At 46.4% G+C, this 25,538-nt stretch overlaps 1 protein-coding gene across 1 annotated transcript in view; it reads right to left on the reverse strand.

The window, feature by feature from the left end:
• Positions 1-286: 286 nt before the first annotated feature.
• LOC108573951 (homeobox protein homothorax) overlaps positions 287-25,538 on the reverse strand; it is a 506,295-nt gene continuing 481,043 nt past the window's right edge. The window contains exons 14-15 of the mRNA XM_017936443.1: positions 3,019-3,187; positions 287-1,998 (exon numbers count right to left, since the gene is read on the reverse strand). Coding sequence (XP_017791932.1) covers positions 3,021-3,187 — 167 coding nt within the window. The 3' untranslated portion in view covers positions 287-1,998; positions 3,019-3,020. The remainder of the gene's footprint in view (positions 1,999-3,018; positions 3,188-25,538) is intronic.

Below are 25,538 nucleotides of genomic sequence, written 5' to 3' on the forward strand. Positions count from 1 at the left end.
CCGCCACCCTCTCGTGTCTGTTTCCCAGCGTACTTTATATCCGCTCTTGCCTCTCGCGTTAATTTTATTTTTTCCCCCCATTTTATCTCTCTCTCTCTCTCTCTCTCTCTCTCACACACGCACACGCACACACACACACACACACACTCTCTCTCTTTCTTTCCCCCGTCCTTCGAACGCGTCCTTTCTCGGTCCTGTGTACGCAACACCGAACACCGCGCCACAACACACACACACACACGAGAATAATTATCGTCCCAAGTCCAATTAAAACGATTTTCCTTTAATTAGTAAATTCATTTATAATTAATAACTGTACAAATTTCAATGTCACCTATATATATATGCAAGTGAATGTGGTCGACGCTCGAGTCCGGCACACGCGTCGATTTCATTCTTCTGTTCTAAAAAGTTCGTTCACCCTCTACTTCGCCACCCTTCTCGCACCTTTTCTCACCTGTTCTCGCTTTTTCCCCCGTTTAGTCTCCTTACAATTTGTCCCGTCTAACGCGTCGTCGTCGCCGTAGTTTCACTCTCTTCGTCTACTGCGTTCTCTCATTTTCTAAAAACCTCGCACCCTTTTCTCCGTTTCCTTTCTCTATTATCGCGTATCCAGAGCTATTTCTCCCTTCTTTTGTACGCGCGTTAAAAACCGATCGTTTCGATCACATCACCCCCCATTCGCCGCGCTCACCTGCTATCTCTCTCTCTCTCTCTCACGTCGGTTTTCTTCAACGCCACCCAATGCGCGAACTAAAAATTCCTTTTTTCATCTATTTATATTTATTTATATACCCGTATATATCTATACACATGGATGCGTCTCTGCGTGCGCGTGTGTGTATATATATATACATACATACTTTTGCTCGATCATCAATTTTTTTTAAATTCACCGGTGTACCTTTCGCACACCTTCCGTAGAATAACTCTCTCTCTCTTTCACGTCTCGTCGCCCGCTCGTGCACAAGGAGAGACGTCTATCTAATATATAAACGGATCCGTGCGAGCACCGGGTTGACCCACTCTCTCACTCTCTCTCTCTCTCTCACACACCTCCCACCCTCGTTTCTTCCACTTTCTTAGTTTTCTTATCTCTCGATTCTCCCTCTTCCTCCTCTCGCGATTTTTCTTTGCTTTTTTTTTTTGTTTGTTTCTTTTTAATGTACACATGCCCGCTAGAAATTGCCTATATCACTCTGTGTTTGCCGAGGTAAACGCGCCCTCGTCGGTTTGATCTCCCCCTTATCCACGTTTCCTCTCTTCCTATATAATAGTTAATTAATAATAGCTCGATCGCGACCGTATTAAAATTTAACATTTAAATTCTTCGATCACTACAATATTACACCGCGACATTTGTACACAGAACAATCACATGAATTTCCCTCTCGCGGCTCTCTCTCTCTCTCTCTCTATCTCTCTCTCTATCTCTCTCTCTCTCTCCGTCCCTCGTGTTCCGCCAAGCCGCACTCTTTTTCTTTTATTCTTCACCCCCGAATCATCCTTCCTTCCTCTTCCGTTACCCCCGTGGTTTTTCTTCTTCTTGCATCCGGTTTCACGCGTTCCACGCCTCTGTCGGTCCACCGTCGACGTTTAACACCCGCCAATCGCTTCCTCACATCGTCCTACCTTCGACTAAAACGCGTCGTCGTCGTCGTCGTCGTCGTTTTCTTCTTCTTCTCCGTCGTCCCGTTCGACACAACCCCTTCCTTACGAGCCAAAAAACCGGACCGACGGCCGCTATTCCGCAGAGACCGTCCGCACAACCGTGTGCTCCTGGCTCGAGCAACCGGCATTACGAGCCTCGACGTACGACGCCCGGCGAGAAATCTCTTTCCGCTTCCGCGTCGATCACGCCCCGGAGGCGACGAATCGCTCCTCGTTGCCCCCGTGCACCTTGCTCTACGCCAACCGGAGCACGCTGCTTCCGTCACGCTGATACGTTTCCCGTTCCGCAAGAACCGTCATTCCACCGTCTACCTTGACTTGCGACTACTGCTGGAACACGTGACAGATCGGCTGGAATTAATGCCAACGTTCCTTCCTTCGTTCGTTTCGTCTTTGTTAACCGGTGCTTCGAGAACGATGGAAAGAAGCGCGAAGAAGTTTCGTGGCTGTACGTTCGACTGCGGATGTTCTTGCAAACGTGTGTCTTTGAATGTGATTGGTAATAAAGGGGGTAATAGAAATTTCTTTTGTGTGTTTTATACAGAAAATTATTTATCCAACTGTTGAATAAATTTATTGTTTATTGTAATTCAAACTGTAATCGTAATGTCTGAACAATATAGGTTCCATTATTATGGCATACTTTTTTTGCATGTCCCGCTACATTTCATTTGCATAAACATTCGCAGTCTACTTGTACGGGCTGGAGATACGGAGATAGCCTATTCCAAGCAAAAATATCATCTGCATATTGATTTATAAATGGATGAAAATTTTCAAACAATCTGATTATCAAAATAAATCCTATTCAATTTTTATAATTCGTTTCAACGATAATTAATTTAGCGAACGTACAAACTACTAAATCTCGCAAGAGCTAACAAAGTTAATCTGTATCGTACTAATTGTAACAATTCTTTGACAAACGGAAGAATCCGAGAAAATTTCATAAAATAATTGGAAAGATCTCCAAAGAAACTCTACCCAATAATTTCTCTCACCAGTCCCATCCTCTATAATTCCCAACTAGCACCGTTACACGCGGAAGTCTCGAACCGCAAACAACAGCAATCTAAATCCTACACAGATCTACAATTTGTTCATGCTTCCTGCGTATCAAAGAAACGTCCACCGTAACAGACCCTATGCAAAAGTGGCGTTCCATGTTCGACGAAATCCCCCGGACCACTTTTCATCAACGTCCACCAATTTAACCTTCCGTTCGATCTTCGTACCCAGCCATCAATCTTTCCATCGTCATCGAGCGCGTCACACCGTTCTCGATTATCAAATCGACGAAACCGGTCGATGTCGCGTGGACAACAACCGAGCTACTTTCCCACGTACCTTTATAAGTGATGTCCATAGTACTCTGGCGGGTAATGGTACTGATTGTGGAAGGCGGGATCACCGGGCGGCCGGTGCATCATGCTCGCCGCCTGTCCGTCCATCATGTAGCCCATCGTCGCGTCCGGACTGTACGCCCCGCTTGGACCTGCAGACAATGGCGGAAACACTACACGTTACTACGGTTAGATCACTGTCCTGTAATTGGCGGGTGGCTATTGGAAAAGCTCGTTGGCCCTGAGAATGTTGTCCAGTTCTTTCGCCTCGTTTCTTTTTCGAAGGAACTTCAACGACATTTGTATAGTAGACCTTAGGGAAGATGTTTTCGTAGATTAACACGTTCGCCACCGCTATCCTACGGATTATTTCGAGGTGCATTCTTAATATCTGTATTTTTTTTTCCAGTTTTCCGTAATAGGATAGATGACTGAATGACAGATGATTAAATACTCAAACTATCGTGGGAAATGGTGCGTCAGAGATGTGCGACGCTGGTAGCGAACGTGTTTAGGTTAACCCTTTCGGTGCTAAGATGCGGCTTACTTGGAATAAAACGCGTGGTGAATAATTTTTCACGCTTCTGGATACTTTTGGGATAATTTTTCACACTTTTAGATACTTTTGGGATAATTTTCCACAGTTTTGAAGTTTCATATGACTTCGTCGACTCTAGGACAAAATATATCGTGCAGTGCACTTTAAATTTCCATTAGTGTGAAAAGATAGCAGGGAAGGCAAGGTCTAGTGTACTTGAGAACGGGAACCAACGAGCTGTGTATTGTGTTTAATCGATGTCACATTCCTATATTACATTTAAACAAAGAATTTCCTCTTTTCGAAACTCGCAAGATTCCTTCTGCACAGGTAACACATAAAACATTAACAAATCTTCGTGGCATCGACTAAATTGACGCGTTCATGTCACCTTCAGCACTCTAATCACACAAAATCCCATAAATGTTAAAAATAATTTCAACGTGAACCTAGCAATTCACCAAAGACGAAGCATCTCAACGAAGATTCAATCTTCCTCGGTTCCTACAGAATTCTGGCGAACGTGACGACAGCTCGCCTCTCTTTTGGTAAGCGGTAATGGAGCCAGGAATCCACAGGAGGCTCCCCTAGTTTTAATGCCGGTATCTTAATGTATATTGCCGCGATAAATCAAGGCCACTGATTGCGTCCTACCCTCCGGCACCAATACGCAGGACAAACGAAAGCAGAGAGAGAGAGAGAGAGAGACAAAATCATGTGGAAATCTCGGAGCAGAGAGGAGCTGCTTCTTCAACCATTGTCGAAGCACTCTTCTAAACCTTTCTTATGCTAAATCTCGCCGGACTATCTTGCTCTCTCGAGGAACGATATTGCCCGCGCATGCTCGTTTATTGCCTGTCGAATACGAGCTCGTTTCGCGCGTTCCTTTCTGAGGCTGTTGCGCCAACCTCTTGGTTTCCTTGGTAAAACGGTCTCGCGAATGTGAGTAATTGTTCCGTGCACTGATAAATAGCAGTGGGTGTACGGACGGGAACGTTGGGGTGCCCGGCTGCCTTCGAGATTGCGATAATTCGGACGGATAGTTGTGTGAGCAGGTAATTTCGAGTGCTCGTGATTTATTTCCTCCCCGGCGAACAATTATTTCATTTATGCCGATGAATATTATTGCACGAGTGCTCGAGGAGAGTTTGAAAATTTACGACGATCAAAACTGCCGGCATTTTGTAATTCTACTGAACCGTTTGTTGTATGTACATTGTAAGCGATCGTTCTTCCAACGATCCCTCCCGTAACGCGCATTAAGTCGTACAACTTCGATATTAATTTCGCGAAACGTACGCGTGGAATAATATTTCCATTATTTTTCACGATCGTTACACGTTCCATGATTTTTACCGAGCGCTTTTCTGTGCTCGAGTAGCGTGAGTAATCTTTCGAACATAAATTCGTTTAAACGACAATTTGCTACCAACAAACTTCTCGTTCGATCATCGATCAGAACGGGCGGATTTTTTTTCGTCGGTTCTCGTTTCTATCGCGGTGGGATAGAAGAATTTTGCAACGTGACGCGTTTCAGACAAACATAGCCGAGGTTTGGCAGAGGAGAGACTGTACAGTAAATCACAATTATTGCGAACGTTCCTCGCCTTCCGCCCTTTATCCGTTCCCGAGAGCTCTGCCGTTTCCTTCGACGCGTGTTTTTCTGCCGCGAATTCCACAGACCGGTGAATTTTTTCGCTCTCCCCCGCGGAGGAACTCGAGGAATTGCGGATTGACGAGGGGAAGCGTAGACGGTGGCATGCAAATAATTTTTAAGCGATTCTTGCCGTGATTCTGCCTCGGCCGCGCTGTTTCGTCGCGTACACTGCTTCACTACCGATCCAAAACTCGGGAAAAAGTGTGTGAAAAAGTCTCGTAACGTTTCACAATTCCCAAAATTCCAAATGAGAACTCAAGAAAATGTGTGTAAAAAAGTCTCGCAAATTACAAACCTCCAATATTGCAATAAGAACAATTTTCTTCTATTCAAACTCCAAATCTCACTCGACTCCTTCTCTCAAGACTCGGGGAAAAATTAAAAAATCGACTTCATTCCCAAATTTCCAGCACTAAAACGGCAAAAATTTGCTTTCTCGTTTCAAGCGAAGATCCTACTCGACCCCTTCACTCCACTAAAATTCCAGAATCTCGAAAGGCACAGTCGACAGAACGTAACAACTAACGGCAGAAGAAAGATCGTAGTTCCACCGACGAAACTCGAGTTTCATCGTCGGAAAAGAATCGCACGACTCGTACAGCTCTCTCTAACTCGCTCCTAACGAGCCTCGACGTGCGCGTAACTTTCGACTCGCGGACGATTTCGCGAGGAATAATCGAGAAGCTCCTCTCTCCGTCTTTTTCCCTCGGCAGATTTAACGACGCAGTTTGCACGTACAGAAAGGGACGAGAGGCTCGTGGTACAGTGGCACCGTGAAGGCTCGTCTCTTCTCCTCGTTCCGCGATTTCTTCGAACGCCTCCCGCGCGGCCGATTCCTTAATTTCCCATATTGTGGGCCGGTCCTGCACGTCCCGAGGCGTCCCGCTGCGTTATAGCGCGGTTTAATCACACTACAAGCGCGCGTCCCTCGTTAGTGGGATATCGTGGCGGCTATAACGCCAGGCTACATTCCACCGCGGCTCTCCATCGCCCGCGAGAGCACCAAGAATCGTCCCGAGACCCTCCGTTTTATTGGATTCACGATAATCGTTCGGGCTCCCTGTGATTGGTGGAAAACGGCTCTGCCGATCTTTTTCGCTGCAGGATCGTCGTTCTCGCGGTGAAGCGGAATCGAACGTTCGTCCTTTCGTGTTCTCCATAACGGCGAAACTTCGTTTTTCGCGCTGCTTTTTTGTGGTCGTTGTACCGCGGAGTAGATGAGGTGTAAGAGGTTGTAAAACGATTAGAGTACCAGTGTTTTTGATCATAGCTGCGCGATTAGTCAGGTTCCGCTGGGAAGATTGTTGCTGAGGGAGCTGGTAATGACTTCATGAGAGAAAATGATTCCGTTGTGTCGGGGAAAGATTGTCGAATTGCGTGAAAGAATTTAGATGTTCGAGGAAATACAGCTTCGGTGTGAAGAACATATAAAATTAGGAAATTTTGATCGAATTTCATAAACGTGACAAACCTCAAAAGTACAATTAATACAGCGAAAGTTTCAGAAAGGTGGAGGAACAATTAAGCAAAATGAAAATTTTGATAATAAAAAGAAATACCTTCAATTTCCTAAAAATAAGAAATCTGACGAATTCGTCGAAATTTCTGAACTCGAGAAAGGTGTAAGAACCGTGAAACAACACCAAAAAAACGACAGAACACAGTGAAAACTTAGACAACGATTAGAAAAACAAGCATTTAGATTGGACGACGATAATCTCCGAACTAGCCATTAATTCTCCGCAACGCTGAAAAAACCAGGCCAGAAACACGTGTACCGATGCACGGCAACATCATTTCGAACAGCACCGTAAAGCACAATTACAATTTCTTACGACGTCCTTCTAAATCCTCGACAATTCTCATTCGCGAGCACCCAATAACTAACTTACTCCCATCGCTACCGGTCCTCCTATCGGTACTCCGAACGATTAAGCCTACACGAGCATGTCTCTCTGCCAGCTATCGACCGCTATCGAACGCAAGAACAAAAGGATCGATGGTATCTTTTCTCTCTCCGGGTCGTCAGATTCTTATCGATGGGGGCCTCGAACGATTCGCCATCGAGCACGGTCCGTTGGCAAAAAGCCCGTAGCCAGAGAGCCGAACCACGCTCGTTCCTCTCATCGCGCTTTAATAAACGAAGACGAACTATCGGGAGATATGATCGCCGCCTTAATGGCACTTCTTACGGCGCCTTTGAGTCTCGTGGAGATAGCACTTCAGAGTCGTACAGGGAGTTCGTTAGCCGGGTCCCTCCGTCACACACAGAGAAAGATTCGCGTTACTTTTCCTCAGGGTCGAGTCGAAGGGGCTGCTTAGAATCGCGCTGGCAAACGAGTAGTCGAGAGAAAAACTTTGATGTAACGCAATAAACTGCGAGTGTTCCATCTAGAGCGATAGTTGCGTGGGACAGAGGATGCGTGACTATCTGGAGATTTCAATAGACCTGACTGAATTTCGGTTAATTCTCCAACTGTGTATGGCTCACGCATAGCAGACGTCGGGTCAAATATGACCCGAAAATTACTTGAGAATTTGTGTACTAAAATTCTTTTCGTACGCAAGCGAAACCACATTTTCTATTTCACTAGGCATTATGTTATACTGTGATTGAAATAGCAAACATAGGGGAGGAGAGTGAAACGAGTGAAATCTAACAGCTGGGTCAACAGTGACCCGGCGGCCGCCATCTAAAGGATAAGAATGCCTATCTTCTAAAGGACTAGAAATTTTCACAAAACCGTGTCTCGAAGTGTGTTACCAGCGAGTGTAAATCTGCGAAGCTGTTTGGTTCTTCGCTCAGGACCCCTCTTCGAGACCCACTGCATCGAAACTACCACGTGGAGGCTGGCCGTTCATTTCGTAGCAACTCCTGGAGGAGGAGGTTAATTGCAGACGCGGCAACTAGCGGGAAAGTATGTCAAAGATGCACCGGGGAGCAGTTTCGAGATTTCGTTCAAGGGGATCGAGAGGATTTCGATGGAATTTAAATGCTGGAATCGCGTTGATATCTATTTTTTTCTTCTTCTACTGTTCGAGTAGGTTGGAGAAAGGGGGAAAAGAAACTAATGGAACGGTCGGCAATTAGGGAAATAAATTGTCGGCTTTGTTGAGATCGTGATCGTTCGACGTGGAAGATCACGCGAGGCAAGTGTCGATATTCCGTTTCCTTGACGGCCGGCGATTTATAGAATTGAGTAATGGCTGAATTAGCGACGATTACAAATTGGCCGGCCGCGTAATAAATAGCCAGCGAATTGATTAATAAGGACGCGTTAAACTGTGCATCGTTATAATCGATGATAAATTATGCGAGCCACTGCGGATGCAGAAACGACTGGCGGAATTTATGAGACGGTTTGCCGGGCCCGCATACGCGCGTCAGAGCCCCGAGAGTCAATGAAATTCGACGATATGGAAAAATTGCAAGAGTACAAACTCCCCGTGCTTTTCAACCTCTGCAAATTAACAGCGGAGAGATATATACCGGTCGAGGGAAAAAAGAAAAACAGCGTAAAACAAATTACAATTACATCCTCATAAATCGCTCTAAAATATCAGAAAAAAAAAAAAAGAAAAAAGATCATCTAGAACGAGAACACGGAGTGATACGTACACACACACACGTCGAAGCGTACACCTCGAATAGTAAACCGGTGAAACTTTCACGAAACAGCTGTATCGTGAACGCAACTAGATAACTCCGCTCCTCATACTCCGCGAGTTCCGCGATTACCTTTAATCAGCGGGCTCGAGCAAACCGCAAAACACGGAAAGACACCTTCGAGCAGCCACTAAAGCGTATCTATTATACCGGCGAAGATAATCCCCTCGGAAACGAGGTAAAACTTCGAAATCCGTTTTGCACAGAGGTGGAGGGGTTGTGTAGTGTGGCACGTTCGCCCGACAACACGGGAACAACATTAGTAACTTATGGTTGCGGCCTGCCGGTTGGATGGCTGGCTGCGTTTCAGACGTAGATCCGGAGCTACGGAACCGTGGTAAGAGGTCGAACGAAGCCCAGAGAGAGAGAGAGAGAGAGAGAGAGTATGGTTGCAACCTAGACGAGCAAGGAGAACGTGGAATCCTTGCAAGAGGTGAGAAGAGAGAGGGAGGGGATGGTTTTCGAGAGAAACCGAGGCGCAAACCGAGCTTCTGAACTTAGTTGCAGGCGACACCGTGAGTTTCGAACGTAGCCCGAGTTCCCTTCTACGCCTGCTAGGGCATAACCTAGGAGTTTACCAGGTTCCTGGTGCGAAAACCGCGGAAGAAGGACCGCCACCGGCCCCCGAGAGGAGAACCGTGATAAATATGAGCAGTCTAAGTAACAAGCATCAGTTCCTAGGGAGTTCAAGGTATGGTCGAGTGCAGTAACGAACTTCCGGCGAGATTTAAAGGAGCTGGCAAGTTCGACCTGTTACCCTACCTCGCTCCGCGCCCCTACAGCCAGAATTGACGACTTAATTAGAGACGGGAAATGAGTTTGAAGGTTGTAGAGCTCGTGGAGAACCTTTTTTCCTTATTTTTTGAAAAGTTCGCGGATATGAATGTTTGTAATGTGTCTTGCGAATGATGTATACACCCTCGTTCGAGAGTTCTGAGACACTTGCCGAATGTGAGTGATTGGTAGAAAGTTATTAAGATTCTGAAAATAATTGTAGTAACTTTGACGAAGAAATGAAACTAACACTTATTTGCCAGATTCACTATTATCACCGATGAATTATCGACATCGACGTAATGGGTTATTTAAATAGGATTTCGAGTAAAGAAAATTCGAAACGAGACCCTTCGATTAAGCTTCAAATTGCTAGAAACTCGAAGACGAGGCTGAATCTAGGCCCTAGCAGAAAGTGATCTCTCGAGGAGCGTCTAGGACGACGGTAATATCCATCGAGATGCGAACCACCCTCTAGTCCAAGGGATGAAGCAAGAGAGAGAGGGAGTCGTCACGGTTAGTGGGTAGCAGAGGGAGCCAAAAACGTCCCCTCTCCGTTTCGCCCATCTAGCCGTTCACGGACAAGCAAATTCCGAGAGGTCGTCGAGTCGAGACACGGGGAAGAAGAAGAAGGGACGGGGGGGTAAGGGTGATTCGTCGAGCGGAAACCGGAAATGTGCTCCGGAACCTTCAACAATCCCTCGATGAAACTATTGGTCATCCGCGACGCAATACCGGATACGCCGGATCTAATAACTCATCCGCCTGCTGCCTGGCTCTCCCACTCTCCGCTCTACCATCTTTCTCGCTCTTTCTGACACTCCTCCTTCTCTTCGTCTCTCTCCCTCCTTCACTCTAATAGTCATTTTTTTCTCCTCTCCACGCGGTATTCTCTCCTCCCACTTTTTTTCTCTCGTCGGTGTCGTCCGCCGTTTCCTAGCATTGTTCGTTTCGACGGCGATCGAAGATAATGTCGTCGGGCGAGGAGAGAATAATATCGGTGTCACGGAGGCCGCCGGTGTGTATTGTGACGATTCGACAATGAATTTCTGCCGAATCGGCGGGCGCCCTCTCCCCCCTGCCGGCATTGTCGCCGCGTACTCGATCCCGTAAATGGTATGATTAAAACGGCTAATGGAAACAATTCCGGAAGCCCGGTTGACATCGTCACGCGCCGCTCGTTCCGCGAGCCTTTGCGTCGTATTGTCAAAACGCGACTAATTTACGTCGGCTCGCGTGCTCGTAACCACTGTGCATTACCAGGAAACACTTACGCGTCATTTTTCATTCGGTCTAATAATCCGTCGAACGGAAATTTGTCGAAATTGCCCGTAATATCCGAGGGTACCTCAAGATCGTCGCAATAATCAGATTTCAGGGCTATCAACTCGGGATTTTCCAGAAATAAAAGTCCGAAAATTTCAAGGCTACCAACTCAGGATTTTCTAGAAATAAAAAGGCCTCAGAGTTCAGAGGTACCAACCGAGGATTTTCCAAGAGTAAAGTCCCCAGACTTCCAGGGTAACTTGGCATTTTCCTGAAGCTCCTAGCTTTTAAAGGTACCGACCCACGATTTTCGAAAAAATAAAGTCCCCAGATTTGGGGGGCACCAACCGAGGATTTTCCGATCTCTCCGGGGATGCTCGGCGTGATATACGACACGACGTAATTGCAGGAATTTAATCAATCAGAGGTATATATCGTAGCGCGAGTACAAGCCAGTCGACCAGCCTTGCCAAGCCGAGTTAAGCCCCGGGGGAGTCTCATTTAAGATAAACCCTGGACCAAACGACAACGGGGAGAACGTTGAAGTCGGGTCATCGTCGACCTCTCTCTCAGCACACGGATGATGAAACGCTAGGACTACTATCCTAGATTCGCCGCCATCCACTCTCCTTACCCCAGCTCCACACTCGTTCTCTCTCTCTCTCTTCAACTTTCGTCTTCTTCTTCTTCTTTTTCTTCAACGATTTCACTCCCCCTCTACGCTTTTCCTCGCGTACGTACTACGTGCACGAACGTCCACGCGAGCGCGTACACACCAAGTGGAAACGGCCGCACACAAAGCCCCCATCTCCCCCTGCGACCCTCTGATATATAGCCCCTTGGAGGTCGATGACTTCCGCTATTTTTCTTCCGCTGTCTCCAGCAAGCAACTTCCCTTTCCTAACGTGCACCCCGCCCGGCCGTTTCGGTTCTTTCCTACGCTCTCTGCTCTCTGCTCGCTTGGTTATCCAGCGGCGGACATCGATCGAGAACCGGCTGCTCTGCTGCACTCCTTGCATCGGGTTATCGCGGGAACGTTCGCCGGAACGAAATCTCCGGGAAATCGAGCCTTTGTTTGCCGTACGTCGCGAGCCTCCAACACAAGACTCGCTCGATCGCGTTCCACACGGTGAAATTGGAACGACGATTGCCTCTCTGCCTGGCTAGAGGTGTTTTCTCCCGGAGAGAGAGAGAGAGAGAGTGGGAATCGTTTTGCTCTGCGGAAGAGCCGGGAACGTTCGTCGAAGTTGGAAGTGGGAAAAATTCGATCATCGGGAAAACTTAAATCCACATTCGAGAACCAATTCAATTATCGAGGAATTTATAATTCAACCGAGTGATACTCGAACCAATCCAACTTTCCTACGGTTCTAACGCAGTGTTTAATACTATCGAAGAAAAATGCGGACAAAAAAATATTCAAAAAATCACCATGCTTCCCGAAATTCCTTCAAATTCCTCCGCCAACTCGCATCGAAGGTAACGCATTACTCTCTCAAGAACGCATAATTACATTTCGCCCGTGCAAGAATAAAAGACTCGGCCGCTCTATGCTTCAGCAAACAAGAAGACAGGCATGTATACCTGTATACAAGAGGGAAGAGCAATATCGATTCGCCGCGAGCCACGTTCAACGAAGTACTTATTTACGAATGCATAAGCAACGAGCATTACAAGGCAGATTTTTGTCGTATAAGATGCAGAGCAATCTCACAAACCGCGCGCGCGCGCGAGAGAGAGACGGAAGCAAGAAGAACACGAAACCGAGGAGAAGAAGAAAGACAGAGAAGGAGAACGAGTGTATACACGAGGCAAGGACGAGGGCGAGCAAAGAAGCTACTGCATTTATGGATGTCCTCCCCGTGACAAGCCGAAATTAATTTACCCCCCTCCACCTCCGCCACCGTCGAGCGTTGGCATATTTTAACCCAGTTCTTCAGCCTCCCTTGTTTTTTTCCCGAAACCCTCTCTCCTTTCGCCCCCGCCCTTATTACCAGTCCACATAAATTTCTATCGACCGCGGACGTAGACGGATCGAGAGGAGATTCGCTAAATTCGCCGGGCGATTCGATAAAACCCGTGGAGGAGAAACGCTCGCGGCTGACTGGCTCCTTAGTTGACGCGATAAATAATTAATGATCGAACGACCAACGCTGACCAGCGGAGAAGGGGGGAACGCGTATTGCTGGGTCCATAAAACATTTAATATTTATAAGGTACGAAACGAACGCGGGACGGACGAGGAGGGGAGGGAAGGAGACAGAACCGCCTGCCACGGATATATATTATCGGATCTTATGCGTCCTATACGGTATTTAGATATTTTAATTAACCGATTGGCTATAAATTATGATAATTAAGGAGGAGAGCTCAGTGGTCCTGCCCACGCTGTCCACGTTGTTTTGTCGCTGCAGGGACCGTAGAGGCTCAGTCTGACATGTGCGCGACGACGATCGAGAGAGAGAGAGAACGGTTTCCGTCTCGAATCCTTGAAATTAGAAACGTTTCTGGAATTCTGACCGGTTGATTTTCACGCACACGCGCCATATGGCGAGTTTGAAGAGCGGGGAAGAAGTAGAGAAGACTTTGAGAGGCGAACGAAAACAAGGGAGGGATATATCGTTAGGTTAGATTTTGCGATCGTTTCTTTAGGAGCTACTCGAGCGACGCTCGAACGTTGCTTTATGTTTATGGGAAACGGTTTATGCGGAAACTAAAGTTAAAGAGGGTGTAAAGAGTCGTTAAGAGGGGTGGGGGAGGAGCAGCTTACTTCCACACACAGGGGCCTATTCAATGAGCGAAGAAACGAGTTTCGCAGTTCGATGGCCCGGCCCGATCGTCGTCGCTTCATAAATCATGTATAATTTGTTCCTGTATGAAAATCGTATTCGAGATGAGCACAATTTCATTTCACCGGCCAATACGACGAAATAAGAGAGAGGGAGAGGAAGATTCTTCAAAAGCGCCTTTTAACGTCAACCAGAGATATCGCTTCCCCTCTGAATATTTATTAGCAGTCCCACGGGGAATCAAACGTTGGACGTCAACAAACAGAGAGACGTACTCGCTCGCCACCTTGCTCGCGCCACGATTAATCAACCGTCCGTGAGAGTCAACGTCATCGCGATTCCTTTCAATTCGCGGCGTTCAAGGCGTGCCCATTGAAATAATAATGCCCCGGCCAAAGGTGGGCCGAGGAGAAGAAGAAGACGAAGATGAGGAAGGAGGGGTGGGGTGGGAAATTACGATTTTAACGAGGCGTGCGGATGCAACAGCCTCGCCGGGGGCAACCCCCGTTCGTGGATTACACACAGAGCATTCTTAACAGTGTCAATAAACGGAGGTTATGAGAGCCACAAACGTCGGAAGTGTCTCTCCTTACGACGGGCATAAATAAGCCGAGCAGCGGCTGGCTGGTCGTTTAAATGTCGCGAAGTAACTCCGCACCGAAGTGAACTTCGGTTCGACGCTCGAGTTTCTGAACGCGTCCTGTTAGGTAATCCCGCGTCCGTCTCGTTTCTCTTTTCGAAACGGGAACACACCGAACCTTCTATCACGTACATCCGTGCGAAAGTCGACCGATATTCCGACACCGTAATCACTTAACGTTCAATTTCTTAATCGAACATCCCTCCCCCTGCCCGACGAAATTCGACGACTTTATTTCTGGGGAGTGAACCCCTCGCGATCAATTATTTGCCGAGTTCGGATGCTGAAATTTTGATGGTTTTTGTGGAGGGTGGGTTGCGAGTGTAGCGTGGATTTATAATTTTTGTAGTGGGGCTTGTGTAGAGGAACGTAGAGGGGCAATTATTAATTGTCTGGAGAAGAGTAGAGTAGGAATTTGGAATTTTGGGTTAATTAAATTTGACTGAAAAAGTAACATCGGTGAAAATTAATTTGTATTACATTTCCAGCGTTATAGGGGGTCCTACTGTACGTGAAAAGAATAGTACTGTGTGAGAAATATAGGGAACCAATCTATACCATCATGAAACTCAAGGTTTCATAAAATCCCCAAAGGAAGGAATTTCACGCTAAAAACGCCGACAAATTCAGCTGAACTCAACCACGAAGCCTATCAACCAGAACCTTCTTCAAGAACGCACTTACCGAACGGACTACGATCGAGGAAAAAACGCGACAAGCCGCGTCGATCTTGCGTGGCGGTCTCGATCGACGATAGACCGACTTAACAGGCCCGGGGCAACGTCGTCGATGCGTTTCCACGATATCTCGTTCCCCCTGTCCATCCGTCGGCCGCGGTAGAAGCGAGAGAGGAGGCCAGGTTTCTTCCTGCTCGCCATTACCACCGTTGGTGGAGGCTTGATGGCGAAAGTGGTCTAGGGGCAAACGGTCAACGAGACTCGAGATGAGATAGAACAGGCCATTATGGCTACGCCGATAAGATAGGTCCACCCTTCGTGATACGTGGCGGCCACGGCACACACACACAGAGACTTCTGGGTAGCGCTTGATACACCGGACGCGATCCACGCCATGAAAAATCTAGTTGGAGAAGAGACGAGAATGGGACGTTGGAACGGATAGAGGAGGAGGGTCAGGGGCGGACAGAGCGAGAGAGAGAGAGAGAGAGAGAGGGCCAGTGTCCAGCGCCCCCGAGAACTCGGACCTTATCTTTTCATAGCGATCGTGACCGTCCAAGACTTCATTTCCGTGCTCGAGGAGCCACCCCAGCCCACGGTTTGATACACGTAGTACGCGTACAACGATATGGACCTCTTTGCTCGTTTACATGGAAACGGATTTCGCTCGGAGGAAATTAGTCGACGCGTCGTATTCGACGGGGTGTACGCGTGTCTCGAATTGGATATGGTTACAGTCCTCTTTCTATCTGTTAGCGACGAGATACGACGATTTATGACGGAGAGATTCGAGGTTGTATTTCGCTATGAGTAGTTTCGTGATAAAAATAACGGAGGATACTTTTTGCTCGAGATGGAAATATCTCTCTCAAAATAGAGCGGGATTTCTATTGTATGCCGTTTTAGACGGTGGTTTTATGAAAGTTTCTTTTGTACATATGGAACAGTGGATGTTCGTTTATTATCCAGGTTGGATTAAACGTAACACGAGTGGAAGTTGGAATACAGAGGGGGAATTAATGGAATTTATCGATCTCACGTGGACAATGAATATATAATTCTAGTCTTATGGATCGATTGATTTTGTAAGATCGGAACAAACGTGAACCTGTATCACTTAAAAATATTGTACACCTTTCTTTTTACCTTAAATTAATATTCTGCATATGAATAATTAACGTATTAATTTTTGCAGAAGTCAAAGAGATATGGTAAACTTGCAACGGTGGGAAGAATTGGAAAAATTCTTCATTCGTTCGGAAGATTAGAATTCCGAACCTCTGTCGACTCAATTTTACGTTTAATCACTGAAAGTTCGGAGGAGCACCGTGTTGATCGAGACTGTAACGCGACGGGATGCAATTTCCAACGTTAAGCTCGCTATGTCCCGGTTCCAATCACCCTCCGGCAAATAATAACATTTCTATAAGTCGGTCGTTTGTATTCGACGACTGCCGCCTATGCACCCCATTTCAATTAACGTATGATCTATGCCGTATAAGGAGCCGTATCCACCACCTTTCAAACGTTAGGGCCGTAATGCGCGAGGGATCGGCTCTCTAAGTAACTCTATATCACGTCTACGTGACACGAAACGCGGAGAAAAAAATCTTATACGGCCGACCAGGGGCAGGAATCCTTCTTTTTCTCTCTTTCGACTGTCCCCTCTCGATCTCGATCGTTCAACACTCCCACTGAAATAACTCTGCTTGTCGACGAAACGCTAAATAACAATAACAATTTACTCTGTGAACGTAAACACAATGATACCGGAAGAAATTCTAAAAAACACAAAGATGTGTGGGAAAGAAATGATCGAAGCTTTGGTATTTCACAAAAGTTCCACGGAAATTGAACAACGGGGGGAATTGTTGTACCATGAATAGAAAATAAGCAATTCGTTTCATTAGCCAGGTTTATTTGGACCGTAAATTCGCTTAAGACTTTTAGAACTTCGAAACTCGCCGATCCAGAGAGAGTTATATCGACTATGCGCGTAAAGTGTTCCTCGCGAGAATTTTATAGAGTTACGACGCGCGATAAAAAATGTACAAGCCCGTTAGAAGATAGCAATAAAAGTGGTCCACCTAAATCACCCGGTTTCACTTCAGAAAATAGCGTTCCCCTATCGAAAAACCGTATCAAGCCATCGACAATTACCGAAACAAAAACGAGATAAGAAACTCAACTGGTGAACACAAAGCTGTATTTACCCTCGACACTTGCACAATTCAAATCCAAAGCGAAGTAGTCGACACCTAGAGTAGTCGACGTCGGCGCTTTCGATGACGTTCCCTGGTCGCAGAAGTGAGGGCGGCAGGAGGGGTAGTGGTGCTCGCAATTTCTCCCGATTCACGACCCCAGGACATCCATTTTATTTAGCGCACCGGTGGACCAAAGAGGCGCGGCGCAGAGAACGAGGGAAAAGGTTGGAACGGATGGCGAAGGGGGGCCTTCTCTTTTTCTCCATCTACCGATATCCCATCAGCGGGCAGCGGGAACGTTTACAGCGGGCTGGTGTCCACCAGCGCTACCGTCCACCACGAGAAAGCGAGAGAAAGAAGGTAGAAAAAGTGGGAAGAGAGAGAGAAGAGATCTCTCCTTCACCATCCCCGTTCCTCGCGCGACGCTTCGCCGAGTTGGCCAGATATAGAGTGGCGCGGAGATCGAACCGTACCATGGATAGGGTGGTGGTGGAAAGAGAGAAAAAGAGAGAGAAAGGGAGTGAGATGGAATGGAAGAAGGGAAGAGAAACGAAGGGAGCGTGGGCTGGGGTGTCTGGACCTCTCTCCCGAGATGGACACAGAGAATCGCCATTACAAATTGACAAGCTTGATTGATGGTCAGCGCGGAAGGGACGACGCCAGCCGATCCGCTGGACCAGAAGAGAAGAGAAGAGAGGAGGACGAAGGATCGGGAAGAACGACGAGAAAAGGGGAATCGGATGTGCACGGAGACCGAACGGGGGTTGCGACGGGCCAAGGGGATGCCCGGCCAAGTGAGATGGAGTGGACGTAGTGTGCTGGACCCGCTTCCAGGGACCTTTTCTCTCGCCACACACACACACACACACACAGTTAGATAGCGTTCGGCGTGCAATGGGGAACGATAGCGGGAGGGACAGGGGACGCGTTATCAACCGAGACCTCTCAGCGAGTGCGTGACGAATGGTCCGCGAGGTGATTCGCAAGGGGCAGCACTCGTTCCTCTGATACGAATATTCGATGAACGTGGCGGGATCTTTTTGATCCTTCGCCGTTTCGTTAAGGCCGATGGGCATTCGGAAGATTAGGCTTAATGTTGTAGTATAGGACGGTGCAATTTTCTTTGGTAGAATTAGAGCTGTTCTAGAAGCTCTTGATTAAAAGTTCAGGATTGTTCATAATCTCTTGAGTTATGATGAATTTTTTTCACTTTGAGAGACCCATAAGACACTGATAAATAGAATTCGAGGAGCAATAAAATCGTTCTCAAGTGAACGTGCTGGAACCAAGAGTAAAAAATTGTAAAATAGAATTTTGCAACGCTACAATTTAACATTTAAAACCGTGGACAGGAAAACGAAGCTTCTTTCGACGTTCTAACCACGGACCAACCGTCCAAAGTATCCGCGCCAACCCTATCCGATTAGGATCAGTCTGTAACGCGATTACGCGGCACACACGCCACCGGTCGAATTAAAAACAAGCCGGCCAATTAAACACTAATCGCCGGATGTGCCACGGAGTCGATTCTCGAAGGGAGGCGAACCATTACCCAGTCGACGGGGCTCAACGGACGTTCGCTTGTCGATCTCTGACAGCATGGGAAAACGAACGGGCGATCGTAAACGACAATCGAGCTTCTGTGAAAGTGAGCGCCGAGAGAGGAAGCTGAAGACGTCCGTGGAAAAAGGGGGGAAAAGAGAAGAAGCGCTCGAGTGGTGCTCGCGTTGAACAGAGACGAAAGATAGCCGACACGAAGCCGACCTTTCCCCGTGATCTATGGCTCTGAACTCCCATAGCTCGCGTTGACCTCCGCGGCTACCGACGAATGCCGGGAATAATAAGCAAAACTGGCAATTAAGATATCTTCGACGGACGCGTCGTTGCTACTCCGCGGTTCCCTTCTTCCCTGCCCTTTCCTCCACACCGACGTTTCTCCGTACGCGTAAATCGGACGCGCCTCGTAAAACTGAAAGCACGGGCCCGCCGCTCATGTTTATTGGGACTGCGGCCGCCGGAGATTCGCGATAAATCGTACCTCGCCGACGACTGTCTTTACTAGGAAACGATGTTTAGAATCTTTAGCACCCGACTGTGTGCTTTTTTGGTGGTTGAGATTAGGCTAGGGAAACAGATGTTCAGAGATCGATGTAACCCTTTCATTACTGACACTCGAGAGTAAAACACTTGCTGCGCGATTAAATTGTAGAAGAACATACTCAGGAGTTAGTCAAGTCCCTCTTTTTGCACAATGCATTGAAATATTATAAATAAAATATAAATAAAAATTGATACACAGTGAGTAATTAACAGCAAAAGAAATGAGAGATTAATAGAAAGTATATATCTCGATTACCAAATGTACAATTAATATCGATATTATTCAGCATTGGAGAATTCCGATTGAAAGAAAGTGTGCGAGTTCCAGCTATCGAGAACAACTTGTTCAACAACGTGAGCTGAGAGAAAGAACAGGCGGAAGGTTCGCGCGAGTTTGGCCGACGCCTTTTATCGCGGCATCGTTACGAAATGCACCGTACGGTCACAGCTTTACGGTACTTCGGGGCCGCTGTTACGTTTTTACTGCGTCGTTTCGCGAACACGCGAAGGGACGACGATTCCGTCGGTGTCACTGGTAGCCGTATACCGTCCACCACGCGTTGGCGTCGGGACGCCAGGCTCAAGGTAAGAGAACGCGTGCGAAACTTTTCATAAGATACGAAGTTTTTCACTTCTCCCTTTGAAACGCGGTGCGAGGGAAAAAAATGATCAAACTATGCGCGGAACTTTATGGAACACCACTGCTGAATGTTTAATCCTTGCGAGAAATTTACCGCTGTCAGGTATATTTGCAAAAACATGAACGTATGGAAATGAGACAGAAATTTTTAGCAAAATAATACTAATCTGTTTTAGCTTCACACGTTGTTGACACTTATCAGAGAGCTCGTTTGCATTTTTCGTTTGTGCACAGAGAGCGAGGTGTTTTTTCTATCTAATCTTAGGGAACGTGTATTTCCAGAGATGTCTGCACCGCAATTTTTAGCTGACGTGCTACGAGACAATTATAGAAACAGTAAATAAAAATTCGTTTCTTTCTTTTGAATACTAACAATTACTATGTATTGGATTCGTGCCCGATTTTCAGAGGTGGCTTGAACCTTATCGCACTTTAGTACAGATGCTTGTTCTAGCGCTATGTTACATTCCTATCGAAAGATACACCGCTTGTATTTTATTTTCAAATAATTATTCATTTCGTTTCATTTTATTTTCAAATGAAATGTGCCTCTGCACACACCTCTTGTGCTTTACTTTCGAATCGGGCACGAACTTTCGCAATCATCTAATATTTACGGACCTGACGAATTTTCAATTTGAAAGACTGTTCTCATCTTCATTTTCGATCAAAATGACCCAATTTCCGTGCAAAGATTAACAAAAATCTCTGTTTCTCTAGATTTGAGGCAAGAACACTTGTTCTTTGAACATTCATACAGAGTAACAAAGTATCTTTCATATGTATGTTAAATTAGAGTGAAATTGAAAATAGTACAAAAAAGAAGAGAGTGACGTGAAAATATCAGCGACCATTTGCAATTCTCGCACCTACTGTACACGATCGTTGGCCCGCCAGAAAATGAACGTCATTGACGAATAACCACGGGTTAAACAAAATGGCAGAGTTATATGATTTCCAGGGAACATTTAAAGGAAGAAACGGCGGAACTTCTGTTTAGTATCGCGGCATTTAGTGCCGTGACGCTCCTCCGTCAATTTCGCATGCCGCCGCTTCTCAGAATCCATCCAATTTGTACGCGGAACAATGTAGAATTTCTGCGTTTCGACGTCGTTTTACGATCACGGGGGGAGAGGCGCGTGTGTTTTTGGAACGCGACCGCCAATTCCCATTAGTGAATTCTACGTTGCCGTATCGTTCAAAAACAGACCTCCGCTGCCTCTCCCGCCCTTAAAATATTACATTACACTTTCAAATCGGATGGTCAGCGTGTAAATTGAATTCGATTACGGGCCGTTACGGAATCAAAACTCCACAATCTACTGATTGGAACGTGCGCCGGCGGAACGCGTGAAAACACCACCGATCATTCGCAATAAATTATCCGACGTTTCAAAAAAAAAAAAAAAAAAGGAGAAAAAAGAGAGTGGAAAAAAAAATGAAAAAATCTGACGGCTAAAGCGACGGGTGTGCAGCAGTAACGTGGCACGTTGATGTTCGATATTCTCCTTGGTGCAATTTTGTTGTGCAACAGAATTTGAGAAACGCGAATTTCCAGGATTAAAGGGGCATTCGACGAATTCGTCGTTAAAATGTGAAAATTCAGAGATCGAAGTTACTCGAGAAATGAATTCCATTTTGTAATCTTCAGCGTATAGGAATAAAAAGGTCGAAGAACGTTTCTAGTTCTCCAATCAAACGCTTTAGTTTATTCTCATCCACCTCGAAATCATCTTCCTGCGTGCATCGTCTAACAGACGGAAGTGGATCGTGCAAAAAGACCAGCGAGAAATTCGTTTCTTCGAGGTTTTAGAGTTATTAAACGGTCCAACGAGCGTTGATCGACAATGGCGGCCGGCGTTTAGCCGTCGCTCGAAATTAGTGTAAAATTAGCCGCGCTCACGCACGCAGTAAAGGCATCCGCGAGCGGTTTCAGCGTTACCGCTCTCCTAATACCGGCAGTAAAACCGCGATCCCTTTTAAATCCTTCCCCCGTTCGATCGTGAACACGGTACACAGTCGAACAGCCACTCCAACTATAAAGTATATAGCAGCGACGCATCGTTTTACGATGTACAAGCTGCCCCACGGTGTCTCCCTGGTATACAGATTCTATTAGGTTTATTATATCGCGCCCTTCTTGCACGATCAAAGGGACACGCGTTGGGGATTTCTTTGCTCGACCGAGTTTAGAAGGTCCTGGGAGTTTGTAAGTTGGAAAATTGCCCTCTTCTCCTGTGTTTCACGATGAAAAATTGGGGCGCTTTTGAACGAGTACATTATTGATCATTTTTAATTAAATTCATTTTTGGGAGATCGTGTGCTACGCAAGACACTCCGAGGACTATCTTTTTCTTTTAACGTTGTTACGATCTTTGCGTCTTTCTTGACCCGTCAAGTTCTTTCTCTTTCAAAAAGTTCTGTCGTTGTCAAAAAAAAAAAAAAGTTTAACGAGATTGTTATTAATGCTGCGCATCTCCAATTTAAACGAAAACGATATTACCAAAGGGACGAGCAAATGTGACTAAACTATCTCCAATCTGCGAGCTGTAATAACTCGCAGATGAGTAATAAACCTTCGCTAAGAATTCTCCCTACCATGATGGATACTATTCACGTCTCCACCACAACTACACAAAACATACACAAATTACAACACTGAAAGGGTACAACCACCGACCAATCATTTATTCCCACCAACACAATACTCATCAGCCAAGACCATATTTATCAATGGCATACCATCAATGAACCCCCACCTCTCCACCTCCATAAACAGCGTAACAAAGGAACTATTTACAACCACGCGAATCTCGTCCTCATCGAAACCAACTCACCACTCATCTCCACTCGTCAATGACTCAACCACCGACCCGTCATAATACACAACCAACATCCCCAATCACCGTCACAATTACCAATCCTCCTCCTCCACTTGCCAAACGGTACCAACGAACACACTCTCTCTCTCTATATACAACAGCTGGATGGAAAACTAGAACAAGAAACGCGTGCACACACACACACACACGCCGAAATTCCCATTCTTGGCTACCTGACCGAATCGTTATCGAGCATAAGCCAGCCATGAAATCACTGATTGCACTGGTTCTGTCGTTATCGCGGGGCAGAAACAGGCTCTCTAAGCCGTGGCGAGCGGGGCAAGGTGGCAGGCAGGCAGGGAATAATAACAATGGGCCGCGGGCCACGCGGAGTCAATGCGGAGCAGCTGCGATCCGCGTAATGAAAGTATGATTGATGATCGAGTCGACGCGCGTCATTAGCTCGACACGAAGAAGCGCGACGCGGAGGATCAGAGCTCCTCTCTCCCTCTAGCCGGAGATGTTCCAGCCACGTCGTCTCTGGACGTGTTCTGAATTAGCGGCACCGCCGCCTAATACAATTCGAACGAGCCTCTCTTTGTTCATCCCTCTCGTCGCTCCTATCCTCCTTTCTCCGTCGTCCGTGTAATATTTCCGGATAAAAGAACGTGAAAAACGACGCGCCGACGATCCCTCGCTGCGCTACGTCCGGCGATTAGCGCTTCGAGCGAATCTCGCTGTGATTACCGGGGAGAAGCCTGGAAATCGGATTTCGAGAGCTTTGTTTTTGACACGGTGCGACGAATACCTACTGTTCTGTGTGCTACTGGTATCGGAAGGTGCTTTCTGAAGCGTTGGAGGATTTTCGAGAGGTGAATTGATACGTGAATGGTGATGGATTGTGCGCTCCTCGTGGATCGTAAGTTGGTAAATGTCTCGAATATTGTGGGATCGTGAGTCTTTTTACCGTCGCTCGTTCGTTTCTTGAGAAACGTTTCGGGAGAGAATGGAGAGGGTTTAAAAAAGGAAGAGTGTGGAATGAGTGTCAGTGTGGGGTAAGACTTGAAAGAGGTGATAGCGCGGAACGAAAGATTGTGTGGGGAGAATTCAGTGTGCAAAGTTTAGTTTTATTTACTTTTGTTAATAAATTATTATTATTTTAGTACACTTTCCGAGCCTCAGTCACAAGTCCAAATCAAAATCCCACAATATTTCTGTCTTCTCTTCTATTTCTTTAAGCCTGCTAAGTCTTTGCAATAGTTTTCTGTTTGAAATTTTCACCGAGTAAACTCTAGTCAACGAAGAGATGAACTACCAGTGTCGAGAGACTTATGTTGCACCCAGTATTACAGAACAAGTGAAATTGTTCTGATTTCTACGTGATTTCGAGTCCAATCGACGATTATCGACCAGCGGTTCGAAACGAAAAAGCGTCTCACCTGACGTCCAAAAGAGGGGAGAGAAGAGAGAAACCGTGGTTTGTGGATCCACGGGAGGGCCAGGATCGTTCGAAAGACACATTTATCTCGCTTCCGTTCGAGCAAAATCTGCCCAGGGGCCTAATGCTTCGGCTATTAAGCTTTAATGGACTGCTGATCGCCGGAGAGCCAAGAGGGAAGGACAGTCCCGGGGGAATCGGAAAAATGGACGAGAACGAGAAGTTTTCTCTTCGTCGAGCGAAGAAGAACGCTTCTAAGTCTCTGTTTGGCCGCGAAATTCTCACGTAACGCCATCGATTTCAATTCGAGAGGCAAAGCTCTACGGGAAGAGGCCGAGAGAACTCGCGAAGGAAAAGGGGTTGCGAAGTGGCCGTGATCAGGATTGACTCGGGATGACAATCTAACCGTACACGAGTTTCCACTTTACTCCCAATGCGGACGCCGACATTTCGGCTCGTTAGTTCCCTCTCTGACTTGGCTTCTCGCGCTGGAATTGCCCCGCAAACGCACGCATGCTCGATTCCACGCGATCTGCTGGCGACACGTCGTTGCTCGTGGTTTCGGCGAGATGGCTCGATGTAGCTTTCGATTTTAGAGTAGAATTAAAGAAACATTGTGACCTCTTAGTAAAACATTTGAAGGGTCGAAAATCTTGGAACGTATGCATATTAGGTACAGTGCTGAATATTATGAGAACGATCCAAGCCAAAAAAGCAATTATTCTGAAATTGCCAAAAATTGATTTCTACTTAGTGGTGTTAAATAAATATTATTCAATGTATACGAACACAAACATCGAAATACTCAATTCAACCCACTCTCATATTCACCAACAAATACAGACTCATCCTTCGCAGTGTATTTTTTATCAGCACCCTTGAAATCCATAGGAATTAAAGGTCCAAGAAATATCACTTCAAAGTCCATCTACAAACTGAACACTTACAAACAAAACACATTCAACTAAAGTATCAAACAGTATCTAACAGTATCAAACGCCAGACAAGAATCCCTACAAACTAAAGGATGAAGAAAGATCGTTTCACCGACCTTCCAAACTCAATGCACACCTGAAACGTGAATCAAAGGAAGCAGAAGAAGGAGCCAGCGAACAGCCCGTAACTCAATCCGCGTTTATGAGGGAGTCTGTCGTAAAAATAGTAGCCGTATCAAGCTCACCTCCGTTTAACAGAGACATCCACCCCCGTCGCGACAGGGTCGCTCTTCTCCGACGAAACAAAGGAACGTAACGAGAGAGAGAGAGAGAGAGAGAGAGAGAGAGAGAGAGAGAGAGAGAGAGAGAGAGAGAGA

This window comes from Habropoda laboriosa, unplaced genomic scaffold (assembly GCF_001263275.1).
Source record: "Habropoda laboriosa isolate 0110345459 unplaced genomic scaffold, ASM126327v1 scaffold156, whole genome shotgun sequence".
Classification (NCBI taxonomy): domain Eukaryota; kingdom Metazoa; phylum Arthropoda; class Insecta; order Hymenoptera; family Apidae; genus Habropoda; species Habropoda laboriosa.